The sequence below is a fragment of the Momordica charantia genome, assembly GCF_013281855.1.
Source record: "Momordica charantia cultivar OHB3-1 chromosome 6 unlocalized genomic scaffold, Mcharantia_2.0 BLBB01000006.1, whole genome shotgun sequence".
NCBI lineage: Eukaryota > Viridiplantae > Streptophyta > Magnoliopsida > Cucurbitales > Cucurbitaceae > Momordica > Momordica charantia.
Genome location: NW_028275164.1, coordinates 2,982,465 through 2,997,017, shown reverse-complemented (window position 1 = coordinate 2,997,017; position 14,553 = coordinate 2,982,465). Strand labels below are relative to the sequence as shown.

Sequence of the window (14,553 nt, the reverse complement as noted above, 5' to 3'; positions counted from 1 at the left end):
TCGGGTCGGATATAGGTATCTTATCCCGTTGAGCTATGCTCAAGTTGAAGTTGATGGAATAATTTCGGTTTAGTTTAAACTTTTAGCCGCAAATTTAGTACAAATTTACCAATATATATATGTATCTATGTACAAATTTAATGAGATATTGCAAGAATACAGTTGTAATTATAACAGCATCAAAATATAAGTTAAATAAAAGAAAAGCATCAACGTATAAGTAAATTAGTTATTATGTATAGGGTAATCATCCATTTATATTAATCAATCACTATCATATCAAATAAAATATATTGATTACTTTTTTTAGAATAAAAAATATATTGATTACTATTATATCAGTCAGCCGATGATTATTTTAATCTTAAATTTACAGAAAGGAGCTCGAATCTCTAAATTTATTTAAGTATATTATTTTTGTGGAGCCTAATACATTATCTAGTTAAATTATGTTGCACTCATTATGATGAATCATTTTTTTTTTCAAATTCAATAATATTTTGGGTCGAGGATTCAAACCTATGATACTATATGTCTTAATCAGGTGAACATTCTAATTCATCATCATTATTAGTTAATTTAACTTTGTAAATAGATTTTATTTTACAATCAAATTATGAATTCGAGTTGAATCGTTGGGATCAAGTCTATCGAGCTTAGACCACCCAACTAGAACATACGATACCCAACCCTACCAGATCGAACCAAGTCAACCATGTCGAATGGGTCTATCTAAACCAACTCGATGAGACTTACTATGTAAATAAGAAGAGATGTTTGAGGCACGAGGTACTTTTTGCTATTTCTCAATTGAGTCATTTATCTTATTTGGACCTTAGAGTGTATTGGTCTAAAACCATAATTTTTTTGGATTTATAAGTGTGTGTTAAATTTTCCAACATTGATCTATATCATGGTTCAACGCGTTAATAAATAAATTTCTACAATTTGATGGGTCATAATTCAACTGAGAATTTTTTATCTTAATTATATTAATAAAAACCTAAAAAATATTTTAAAATTAGTGATGTTGCTAACATGAAGATAACTCTATTTAATGCACGTATCTTTGACCAAAAGATCGAGTTCTAATTCTCATATCTCCGCGTTCTACTAAAAAAACCTTAATCTTAAAAGAAGAATAAAAAATAATAATAATAAAACTAGTGATGTCGATTTGAAAACCAGGTTTTTCCCCCCTAAAAACAGAACCATGTTTTTCACATGTCAAGCACTACATTTCTAGCCAAAAAAAACACACAAGCCCACTGCTCTCAATTTTTGGAAACGTGAAAAGCATGCCTGGATTGTTTCCGCTCATTTCTTTAATAAATTGTTGTTTTTGTACTTTCTCAAAAAAATTTACTATTTTAATCACACCTTGATTTGGTTATATTATTTAATAACTTCGCTTTTGCATGGTTTATTATTTATGTCGATCTATTATAATATATAGTTAAATAATATTAGAAGTAAACTTTACATTAGATGCAATGTGTTTAGTTTAGACTATGCTCACTAAAAAATATCACAAACTTAAATTCATGGAGTTTACATTTATATTCTAAGTATTTTGCAACTAATATGTTTTTTGTTTCTCATTTTTTGAAACATTTTCTTAAAATTATATAGAAATTTTGGAAACAATGAAAACAAGTTTCTTGTTTCTGTTTTGATTTTCAATTTTCAATTTGGTGTAAAACATAAATATAAATATTATTTTATCATTCTTGAATTTATATGATTGGGGTCATACAATTATATTTTTCTTTATTAAAAATTAACAAAAAGCGAGAACCTTACCAAACGGGTCCTAAGTTTTCCGTTTCTTATTTATTGTTTTCGTTTTCTCTTATTTAATAAATTAGGAAAATAAAATACATTTGATAAATATTTAGTGTTTCTTGTTCATCTTTAAAAAAAATAAAAATAAAGAAATGTATTCGGTAACTATTATGATTTGTCTCAAGTTCGTTACAATTTTAAATATAAAAAATAAAAGTTTTATTGAAAATTAATTTTTAAATTAAATATTGAAAGTTGTTATGCTATATTTATTTTTTAAATATTTGTTTTTTTTATCAGATTTTTTAAATATTTGTTGTGCACTAATAAATCAATAACAATAAAAATAATGTTTATATATGTTTTGAAAGAAACTGTAAACAGAAATAAGATTCATGATTTTTGTGTTTCTAAAATTTGTACACTAAGTTTTGAAACATTCATAAAAACAATGAATAATTACTATATTTATGTTTCTAAAAAACTAGAAAGGAGAAAGTTATCAAATGAATCCCATTTTAAAGAATTAAGAGATAAATGTTCCTTCATCCCCGATTTCGATCTTAATTAAATATGTGAGATCTAAAACCTCATAAAGCAGTTCTGGGAAAGAAAGAAAAAAAACTCATCATATTGTAAAATCAATATTTGCAAGTCTCAAGCTTCAAAATGGTCAGATTTATCATTTTGTAGTCGTTGCTGAACTCAAACAAAGAAAAAAGTTAGATCTATCATTATGGGAAAATAGTTAGATTATTAAGAACACCTATCTTATCCTGATCATCCTTAAATGTTTGTGTTATGGAGAACGAAAATGACCCGAAACGAGACAAGGAGTTGAAGTCTGATTGGGGAAGACCGGCCCAGGACATAACGGGCCGGCCAAAAGAGTGACCTAACGCCGGGGCAGAGAACGAGGAAAGTGACCAGAGGGAAGCCCACTGAGCCACGAAGGGCTCGACCCCGACCCGGTGCTCGGCCCCGACCCGGGGCTCGGCCCACGGCCCAGCCAGTGATCCCCGTCTTCGATCGACGATGTCGCCCAGGCCCTGCAACGGTGAATTAGGGTTAGCTACGGAAGATTCTGGAACAACTTCACGCTATAAGTATTGATCCAGCCTTAGAGGTATAGGGGGAAGAAAGTTGACTACATTTACGTTATTCTCTTGCTAACTTAAGCATCGGAGCCCGTGTGACTAGAGTCACACCGATTTAGCTCGATTTGTTTTTGCAGGTACTAGTCCCGGATCAACAAGTTTGGTGGATGCGAGGTAGTGAACCGGAGGACCGAAATCCACGCATCAACAGTTTGATCCAAATATATATATATATATATTTTAAAATAATAAGTTGTTGCCAACATGAGTTTAGAGTGGACTATTATACATAAAACACTATTAGATATTCTATATATAAATAAGCATAATGATAATTGACACATATGTCCAACCAATTAAGAGATTATGAATTCAAAATATATATTCAATATTTTTCCTAGATATAAAAACTTAAACTCACAATTTTTAAGAAAACTTACTTACATTTTCATAACTATACTATTGCTATCACCTTAAATCTCCAATAATATTGTACTAGAAGTGACTTTAGACATTTTTAGTAGAACAGTTGGGGGTGACGGATTTGAACTCATAACTTCTTGGTCAGAGAGAAATGTCAATTACCACCGAGTTAAGCTGATGTTGGCAATGATTTTTTTTTTTTGATATACAATATGTGAGGACTCTTAGTTAAGGATATATATTAACTATCGTTGAACTAAATTTATTTTGGCAAGGTTGACAGTAACCTTCAACTATTGTCTTCATTTCCATAAAATAATAATAATAATTTAGAAGGTATGCGTGCATCTATATTAGAAAAAAATTTCCTTTCTTCTTGATTGGTCACGAGGAATCTCGTAGTACCTCAATTCAGAGGAGATTTTAAAATTATTTTAAGAAAAGTGAAAGTGTTATTTATTACTCTCTGGTCGGCCCTCGCCTCCGAGCCTCGGCCTTTAAAAGCCACGCGGCTTCAAATTTCGGGGCAGGAAACGGAAAAAATAAAAAAAAAATACAGAAAAATGGAGAATCTGTTTCTGTCTCTGTTAATTCTATTGGTGTCGTTTCCTTGTGTAGCTGTGTTGATTCTATTCTACCGGCACCGGGCACAGTTCGCGTACCCGAACACGCCGCCGGGCAGCATCGGGTACCCGATAATCGGGGAGACTCTGGAAATGGTGGCCCACGAGCAGAAGGGGCAGCCGGAGAATTTCATATTCGGGCGCGTCGCGAGGCACAAGACGGAGGTGTTCACGACGTCGGTGCTGGGGGAGCCGACGGCGGCGTTCTGCACGGCGGCCGGGAACAAGCTGCTGTTCTCGAACGAGCAGAAGCTGGTGACGCCGTGGTGGCCGGAATCCGCCAACAAAGTTTTCCCATCCACCATTAAGATCAACACCAACGACGAAGCCAAGAGAACCAAGAGCCTGCTCCCGCAGTTCATCAAACCCGAAGCGCTTCAGCGCTATGTTGGAGTCATGGACACCATTGCCCACAATCACTTCGCTTCCAGTTGGGAAAATAAAAACGAAATCGTCGTTGCTTCCACCGTTAAAGAGTACGCCCTTCAAAATCTGTAACTCTCCTCCTTTCATTTTCAATCTTCTTCTCTTTATTTATTCTCTGTTTGGTATCTAGGATGTTAAAGGAATTCAAAATTATAACGAATTGATACCACATGATTATTTCAAATCCTTTTTTCCAAAATGATTGAATTTTGCATAAACGAAATTACCTATTTAAGCCATGCTATTTTAATTTCTAATTAATAAATTCATATTAAAAATCTGAATCATCGAATTTTTTTTTTCCGCAAATATCAAAATAAATTAATTTAATTTAATTCGTTTCAAATAAGATGAAGAATTTAAAATCATTTCTTCAATTTTCTTGATGTTAAACATAAGATTAGACTATATGAATAAGCAGAGACTAATTAAATTGATTTTTTTTTCTAAGGATCCAATCTTGTTTTTGACAATTTATTATTTTAAAAAGAATATTTAATATTTTTGACATCTTTTTTCACTTTTATTTTTGACATCTTTTTTCACTTTTATTTAAAAAAAGCGCACACACACACATTTACCCCTATAAAAGACAAAATAGAAATTCATAAATTCAGAAAACATTTAAAAGGTAAAATAGGAAAACAAAGAATCTCCTTCATATATAGTTCCCTGCATATAAACGCATAACCATAGTTTAGACCTATATATAAATAGATGCACTATTTCATTGTGCAAACCACTTCTATTATAGATAACTCCTCCCAATAAACATTTTGACACGTACACCATTCCACTAGCACACAAAAAATTGAATGGCAAAATAGAAATTTATGAAAAGTTTAAAGAGAAAAAAATAGAAAAGCAAAGATTGTATTCCATACCCATAATAAATAAATAAACGCTATGATTACGACGACTGACGAGGATTACAAAAAAAAAAAATCACGTCTCAACTATATTGTTTATTTAAAAATATGATTGAATAGTGTGACAAAAAATGCTAAAATGAGGAGGTGTGACGTGGCGATCGAGACAGCTACACATTCGGGCTGGCGTGCCGTTTGTTCGTGAGCATGGACGATGCGAACGAGGTGCAGAGACTTTTCGAGCGGTTCCAGGAGATTGCGGCGGGGATAATATCGGTCCCCATAGACTTCCCGGGGACCATGTTCCGCAAAGCCATCAAGGCCTCCGAGTTCGTGCGCAAGGAGCTGCTCGCCATAATCAAGCAGCGCAAGATCGACCTGGCCGAGGGCCACGCCTCCCCCACCCAAGACATCCTCTCCCACATGCTCCTCACCTGCGACTCCAACGGCCACTTCATCCACGAGGACGACATCGCCTCCAAGATCCTCGGCCTCCTCGTCGGCGGCCACGACACCGGCGTCTCCACCTGCACCTTCATCGTCAAGCACTTGGCCTCTCTCCCCCACGTCTACCAAAATGTCTACAATGGTAATTTACTCATTACAAAACACCAATTAATTCCTAATTCCTTTTTTTATTTATATGATAACAATAATATTTGTTTAGAGCAAATGGAGATAGCGAAATCCAAGGGTCCAGGAGAGCTGTTGAATTGGGAAGATCTCCAAAAGATGAAGTATTCGTGGAACGTGGCGTGTGAAGTCCTCCGCCTATATCCGCCGGTTGGAGGAGCTTTCAGAGTTGCCCTCACCGACTTTATGTTTAATGGCTTCTATATCCCCAAGGGCTGGAAGGTAATTTTACCATCTAAATATTAAATATGTTTTTTTTTTGTGTAATAAAATAATAATATTTATAAATTTAAAATTTTAAAGTTGCACTGGAGTGCGGCGGCGACCCACAAGAACGCAGAATACTTCCCGGATCCGTACAAGTTCGATCCGACGAGATTCGAGGGGAAAGGGCCGGCGCCGTTCACGTACGTCCCGTTCGGCGGAGGGCCGAGGATGTGCCCCGGCAAAGAGTACGCCCGCCTCGAGGTTCTGGTTTTCATGCACCATTTGGTCAAGCGCTTCAAGATCGAACTTTGCCTTCCCGACGAGAAAGTCACCGCCAGTCCAATCCCCACCTCCGCCCACGGCCTTCCCGTCCGCCTCTTCCCCCACGCGCCGCCCAATTAATCCCTGCATTATTTACTGCCGCCTTCATCATTTAATTATATATTATATATTTCCCAAAACAAAACAAAAAAAAGGAGAGGTTAACAAACCTAGCTCTCTCTCTCGCCAGACCTTTTGCTAGGTTTTGCGATTAGTTTAATAAACATGAGCCACGTCACTCCTTTTTCTTTTCAGTTTGGAAGTCAGATAAAAAATATATGTCAACTGAATTATGTTCGCTTTAGTTTTATTAAGTTAGTTTTGGATGGATTATGTCGTGGACTCCAAACATTTACCTCAATTTTTTCTTCTTAAGTTTTGTTTTTGTCCCAAATAAATTAAGTTTCATCGATCCATCGAGTATCACATAATTCTACAAGGCTTAATTGGGATCCAACATAAAAATAAAAATGTTTTTTAATTATTTCGTGTTATGTCTATTCTATTCGTCTTCTTTCTTTTTTTTTCTCAAGATAGGAAAGCGCCCTCAAGTTTTTATTTTATATATGTTTATGAAAAAATAAGATGAGGTATGATCTGGTAGAGGTCGAGAACGAAAACTGGCTGACTCTAGAGCAAACTCTTTGACGCTCAACTCAGTAAACAGACTCAATAGTAGGTTTGAGGAGAAATTTGATACCTAGTGTAGAAATGAGACCTATTCCTGTTGCGTAGTAGATTGAACATGTTAGATGCGACAGATCGGACCATTAAGACAAGCTGAATTTAAGGAGAAATGGCTAAGTGTTCCAACTCGGAGGGTTCGAGGTGGAACTGCTCGAAATTCATGTCTATGTGGGCGTATCACTATCCTCCACGTGGCACGTCGATTTTCCTCCCCAAACAATATATTTAGCAAAATGATACACAATAGCACCTTATGTTATGTTATATTAGACTGAATCATCTTAATAAAAGATTGGATGGAGTTTAATTTAAAGTTAATTAAAAATGGAAAATATAGTAGTACGTACATATGCAACTTTAAATTTGATCTTCTTTCATAGTTTCACGAACAATAGCTAGTCGGTCAATACTTCATTTATCAGCTTCACAGATAATTTCATTATACTCGCAAGTAAATCGCGTGTATACTTCATGTATTCATATATGTAAATAAAACATACTTCAAGTTTTTGTTGACAAATTTTAACCTTGTTTTTTCCTATGACAACTTAATCAGAAAAAATGTTAATACATGGGAGGTAAAATTGAAAATTGACAAAAAATAAATTAAGACCCGTTTGGTAACGTCGTTGTTTCTTGTTTCTGTTTCTTCATTTTTTAATAAAGAAAAATGAATTACATGGTCCCAACATCCATAAATTCAAGTGTGATCAAATAATTTTTTATTTATTGATTTGTACCATTGTTTTGGAACAAATGAGAAATGAGAATAACCTATTTGAATTGTTTCCAAAATTTATATATAATTTTGAAAATGTTCTTAAAAAATGAAAAACAAGAAGTATAATTAGCTGTAAAAGGTTGATTTTTAACAAAATTGAAAACGAGAAACAAGAAATAGGAATATTACGGAATCAACTTTTAAATACCGTTTTGTGTGTATTTAGCATAAACAAAATTAGAATGCCACTGAATAAAAAGTATAAAGCAGAGAGGAAAACGTTGGACAAACGATTTGTAATGGTTCAGTGGGTGCAAACCAATATGTTCAAAAACTGCTCCCCTCCCCTTCTTGTCAAAGTTTGTGTGCTCTTTTTTTTTTTTTTATAATTTCTATTTTCCTTTATTTCTTATAATAATAATAATATTATTATTATTTAAATTCATTTATTTATTTTAATTTTTAGTATTCATCCATCTTATTTTTATTCGGGTTGATTTTTTTTAACCTTAGACTTATTTTTCTTTTCAAAATTAATTATAAATTTTCAAACTTATCCTTCAATTTCTAATTACTCAAGTTAATCATCATGTATATGTATCAATATTTCATATCTTGTTCAATTATATGTAACTAAGATTAGATTTGGTAATAAATTATTAATAAAACATAAAATTAAGTAACATTGAACTTTAATTTACTAATTTAAATTATTTTCATCAATCTTTGTTATATTGTTCCGACATTTCTATCGACATCGACATTTTCATAGGTAAATTACTCATAGATAAAAAGTGATCAATTATAACTTAATTAAACTACAATTAAAGTTTTATTTACTAAATTTTATTAATTTCCATAATTTTTTCTCAAATATCCATCGACATCTACATGTCCCTAAAATGAAGACCTCGACATTTCCATCGACATCGACATTTCGAAACTTTTGCAAACAATTTTCATTTTGGTTCCACAATGGACTTCAGTGGGCCAGGCTTGAGAGTAGGCAGGCTTGGGAATTTGGGCTTCGGTGGGCCAGGCTTGGGAGTAGGCAGGCCCATGATCCTTCTTTATTAGTACATTTGGGAAATTGGGGTTTGTCCTCATTTAGGGGCCTTTTATAAAAAAATAATGTTAAATTAGAAGTTTATTTACAAAATATACCTCTCGTAGAACTCATTAATATTATGTCACTTCACGATTTTCAACTTGATGAGTTTTTTTTTTTTTTTAATCCTAGCATGGAGAACATTTTCCAAAATTATATACGTCTCCTACTTTGATCGAGTTGCTACACTCTCTCTTTCAACAATGTCCTTTTCTCTCTCTTTTACACTAATAGAATATTATATTGTAAATTTTTTTCTCTTTTAAATAAATTTAAATAAAGGCTACTTATTAAGATTTATATTCTTTTGTAAGATAAAATAACTACTCATTTTCAAAAAAAAAATTAATAAATAATAATATAATATAATTAAGAAAATGTGCACCAAGGAATGAGAATCAATTTATTCATTTTCTTTGATGATGTTTACTTTGTATGAATGGAATCAAATGGTATGCCCACCTCAGACTTGGTAATCTCATTCCATAAAAAGGACAATCTTATTCCTCTTCATCAATCTAATTATCATTTCTTATTGGGTGACATTACTTACTTTACTACGTTTACCATTTTTCTCTCATTTATTAACGAGACTCGTTATTTTTTTAATTATTTATTTTACACTTTGATCAATTTGATTACTTCATTTTCATTTATACTGCAAATAAAAATTTATTAGTTGATATGATTTTTATTATAAAATATTATAAATTTTTATTTAAATTTTTTATTACATTTTGTTATTATTAATTAATGACCATAAATATTTTAAAATATAATTTCTTGTTATTAAATATTAGAATAATAAAATGTAATAATTATATTTATAAAAAAAATTTTAGTTGATGTAATTTCATTTTAGTTATTCATTGTTTATTAATATTAAAATAAATCGTTAGGATAAAAAAAATATTTACAATCAATAATATAGTAATAATAAACTATAATTTATTATTATTTTGATTAAAATAATATTAGCACGATATTGTATTTGTGATTTCAATTCAGTCAGACAATTTTAGTAAACAACTAACATAGTTGATTTATTAGGATGCATGTGATTGAGGACAAGGCATGTTGGTGGAAGGACTCATATTGGTCTGTTCGAATAGTCTTCGCTCCTCCAAATAGTTTAGATAGAAATGATGGTGCAGTCAAGTTGCAAGGGATGTAGCAGAATGCCAGAGCAATTTGGGCTAAATCCATATTCCAAAAGTTGGTCCAAATCTTGGACTTGAGGCATTATATCAATTCTTCCAGTGCGGAGTTAAATGGTCCCAAAGACCTTTTTATTTCTAGGTCGAGAATGGAGTCCTCGTCAAGTCAGTTTGGGGGGTGTGGACACACTTGCGCAAATTTGGGTAACAGCTACAAGGGAGAAGGAGAAAGGAAACAAACTCAGAAGGTGGGGGAAGATCGTTCGAAAGCGAGTAGCTAAGACCCATGGATTCAGCAGCAGTTTAAAAGGTTGACCTATTCGGGAATTTCCGGATCTACGCTTATTTTCAACTCTCCGACCCTCGAATTCGACCTTTTTGTTTAAGCAAGGGCAGCTCGCCTTTTTGAATAGAAGGAAGTGGAATAGCGGAGGTGATTAAAGAAACATTTTCATATAGCATACAGGTGATCACATGGATACAATAACATAGTGTGGTGGCTTGGAAACTACCTTCTGAATAAAATTCTCAAATATCATAAACGGTTCTAAAATTATTATTTTCTTCTTTTTAAGAATTTTTTAACTTTCTCAGATCAATTCTAAAATTTGTGTTTTTTTTTTTAATATTTCATAAAATTTTATTTCTCAAATTATTTCTAAAATATATTTCACAAAATTCTAAAACCATTTATGAAACCTCTATTTCTAAACGACATTTCATAAGCTTGGAACATTTCAATAAAAGTATGAAACATTTTTCTAAATTATAACACATTTCTAAAATTCTGTTTCATTCTCAGCAAAAATCTTAAACATACGTAATATATAATTTCTTAAATTCTATAATAATTTGATTTCTAAAAATATTTATAAAATAACCACTCATAAATTCAATAATAAATATATAAAAAGATTTAGTAAGAATAATCACTACAGATCCTAAAAATGCCGATCTAGGATCTAGATCGTATGCTGCGTCAATTTACCTAAATTAATAATCCAATATCAAATTAATTCGGAGTTTAATCAATTAGAAGTTTCAACCTAAATAGTAATATCTTCAAAATAAATACCCATTTATAACCTCATTCTCTCTCTTCATTTAAATGGTCCACGATAACCCCTTCAATTTATCTCTCTCAATTCACCTTACTCAATTACACATTTTCTTTTCTTATAAATTTTTATCCACATATTCCTTTCTAATCCTGTCTAAAATATGCCACGTGTAAACTACCTTTATTGTTATATAAATAAATAAATAAATAAATAAATAAATAAATATATATATATATATATATATTATGTAGGGCCCACGTATTTAGAAATAAAATTACTCCAAGTGTCTAACTTTCTCCATCGCAGTGTAATGGTAAATTCTCTTTTCTATTAATTACTATTATATGTAATTATTTATTTTCATTTTTAAGTTATTTCTCCCTAATTTTTTTTTCGTCTTCTCATTCTTCATTCTAGTTTCAATTTTTCTTCATTTCTTCATTTATTTCCTTTTCATTGTTATTTAACTTTTCTTTATGTTTGAAATTTTAACTTTCTTTTTTTAGTACAACATATAGATTTAAATCCACGATTTTTTTTATTGAAATATATACTTCAATCCGTTGAGCTATGCTAAGTTTACATTTGACGTATTAACTTTCTTTTCTTATTGTCAAGATTACTTCACTTTCTTCTTTTCTTTCAAACCAATAAAATTTGGATTTGAACAATAAGAACAAATGCTTGTTTATTATATTTCAATGTTTTCATTTTTTTGGTAATTTTATTTTTAAATAGTTAACTAATTGTTTTGTATCGTTTAATCGTATTATAATTAGATTTTATTTGTTACCCATTTTGATAGGTTCTTTTTATTTAAAATTTTATTTTAAATAAAATCAAAAACTTAAAAATATATTCAACCAAACTTAAAAAGTGGATAATTAACCAAACTTAAAAACTAAATACAATATATATTTTATTTGTTTCTCATTTTGATATCTTTTTTTAAATAGGTGTACAAAGATCGAATAATAAAACATGAATAATAAATTTACATATATTCAAAAATATGTCATGAACTTATTCGAAAAATTCATTTGATTGAATGATATGTTATCGGCTAACCATTAATTTGAAACAAAATTTTCAACTAAATCTAAAGTTTTACTCAAAATGGCAAAAAAATGTATTATTAATAAAATAATCAAAATTCAAAAAAATAATAAATTTAAAAATGTAAATAATTAAATATAACATACTTATATATTTACTTTTTTCATGAGGATGACTCCATTCAAATATTTTTATACATTAAAAAAATGAAAAAGATGTAAATGATTATAGTGGAATGAGAAAAAAAAAGTAATAAAAAACCGAAAAAATAGAAAATAGATTGAAAAGTTATACCTAATTTAAAGGGTGAAATGCAGAGTAATTAAAGTTGTAAAAAAAAAAGGAAAACATTTAGTTTGAACTTTGAAGGGAGAAAAATTCAAGAAATAAAAATGAATAATGAAAAAAGTATGCGAAGATGCAAATAATAATGGAGGTGAAAGTAAATTAAAAATTAATAATCACATAACAAATAGTAGAGAATGTACCGTTAAACTCAAAGAGAGAACGTGAGATAGGCGGAGAAGTTATTTTACTTCTAAATATGTGAGCCCTACATATAATATATATATATATATATATATATATATATATATATATACACTTTTATTTATATAATAATAAAATTACTTTATATATAAGCAATAATTAAAGTGTGGTAAGTTTGATTTTCCACCCCAACATTTTGTATAAAAAAAGGGTTAGTCTTAACAAATATTCAACATGTCCCCATTTCCAAATTTCCTCCATTCCTTTTCACAAATTCCTTCCTAACCAACATAATTTGCATAATTTACCTAACCAACATAATTTAGTTACCAATTTCACTCGTCTCTAAAAAAAGTTTGAATCTTTTCCTTTCATTCCTCCATTTGGTCTCACTTACCATAACACAAAGAAGGTTATTTTTTCGTCCTCTTTCTTTCTATTTTTTTTTTCTCTAAAGCCACATGTCAACTCCACACACGTGCATCTCTCTCCAAAAATGAGCTTCCCAAATTTCTCCCATTTCTTTTCACAAATATCTTAATTTCCAAAAGAAAAATCTGAAATTTTTATTTTTTTTACCAACCAAATTACTAAAATCTACTTACACAACCCCCTACCCAGTAAACCACTTCAGTTAATATCTGTTGGGCTCTTACTAAAATAATGGCTTCATTTAATATCTCTCTCACCAAAATAATGACTACATTTAACACTTCTCAGGCAGTAGATGTGTGCCTTGAAAGAGACGCAATCCAATCCATCATTATGTTGTCTAAGTCCTTTAAGTCCTGTTTACTACTCAATTTGCAACGAGAATGAGTTAGAAGAAATAAATAATAACATAAATTTGCTGGAATTAGAATAAAAATTCATTTGATGTTGTTCACTAAAATTGTTTGTAATCGTCGGAATCAGATATATAATAATTACTAGTATGTTCATTTCTTCTTTCTAGTGTATTACAAATATATTATTGTACAATTTTTTAAATTAAAATAGCAATAAATTTATTTTATTGTATTACTGATAGTAATTTTTTTTTGTCATATAATAATTTATTTAATACTAATAAATAATATACAATTAAGATAAAATCCCAGCAACTAAAATTTTTTTTATTAGAACCATCATTTAATATAAAATATTATTAAATTTTATTATTATAATATTGAATAACAATGAATTATATTTTTTAAAAAATTATTGATATTTAATTAATAATAAAAATGTTGAATTAAAATTAAATAAAAATTTTATAATAAAATTACACTAACTAATGTTGAAACTATTAGGAGTATAAATGAAAAATAAATAATAAAGTATAAAATAATTAATAAAAAGAAGTTAATTATAATAATTGTAGGGGATGAAACAAGAAATGAGAATGAAATTAAAAGTTTATGGTTAGGTCCCACTATTTGATTACATTCTGGTAAACACTATCAAAGAGAATGAAAATATTGATTCTACATGTGGGGTGGGGGTTTGAACTCACAAACTCTTATTTCGAGATATATATACAAATTATCCGGGAGCTATGCTTGTTTTGACGTATGATATTCTTATCTTTATTATATAATATATATATATAATTATATATTTTTAAGAGTCAAAGCGAGTCTAGCTCGAGCATATACCTTTAACCAAGAGGTTGTGAGTTCGAATCATTCTCCATATGTTGTATTAAAAAATATATATATATATATATATATATATATATTTAATAATTAATTAAAAAATCTCGACTATGCGGGGGCAGAGCAGATGTGTGGTAGATTGCTGCAATTGTCAAAGTGTCTGCCACTTTTGATATTGCAATCTTTTTTTTCAAATGAAATTCATAATGACAAATCTCAAACTTTTTAATTTGTTTAAATTTTCAATATTTAA

At 30.3% G+C, this 14,553-nt stretch overlaps 1 protein-coding gene across 1 annotated transcript; it reads left to right on the top strand.

Annotated features, from left to right (window-relative positions):
• Positions 1 to 3,778: 3,778 nt before the first annotated feature.
• Positions 3,779 to 6,717, top strand: LOC111006973 (beta-amyrin 28-monooxygenase-like). The gene is made up of 4 exons (XM_088124809.1): positions 3,779 to 4,404; positions 5,394 to 5,812; positions 5,891 to 6,078; positions 6,160 to 6,717. Exons 1-4 carry the CDS (start codon positions 3,869 to 3,871, stop codon positions 6,463 to 6,465), a joined length of 1,449 nt encoding a protein of 482 aa, XP_087980935.1. The 5' UTR covers positions 3,779 to 3,868; the 3' UTR covers positions 6,466 to 6,717.
• Positions 6,718 to 14,553: the final 7,836 nt, after the last annotated feature.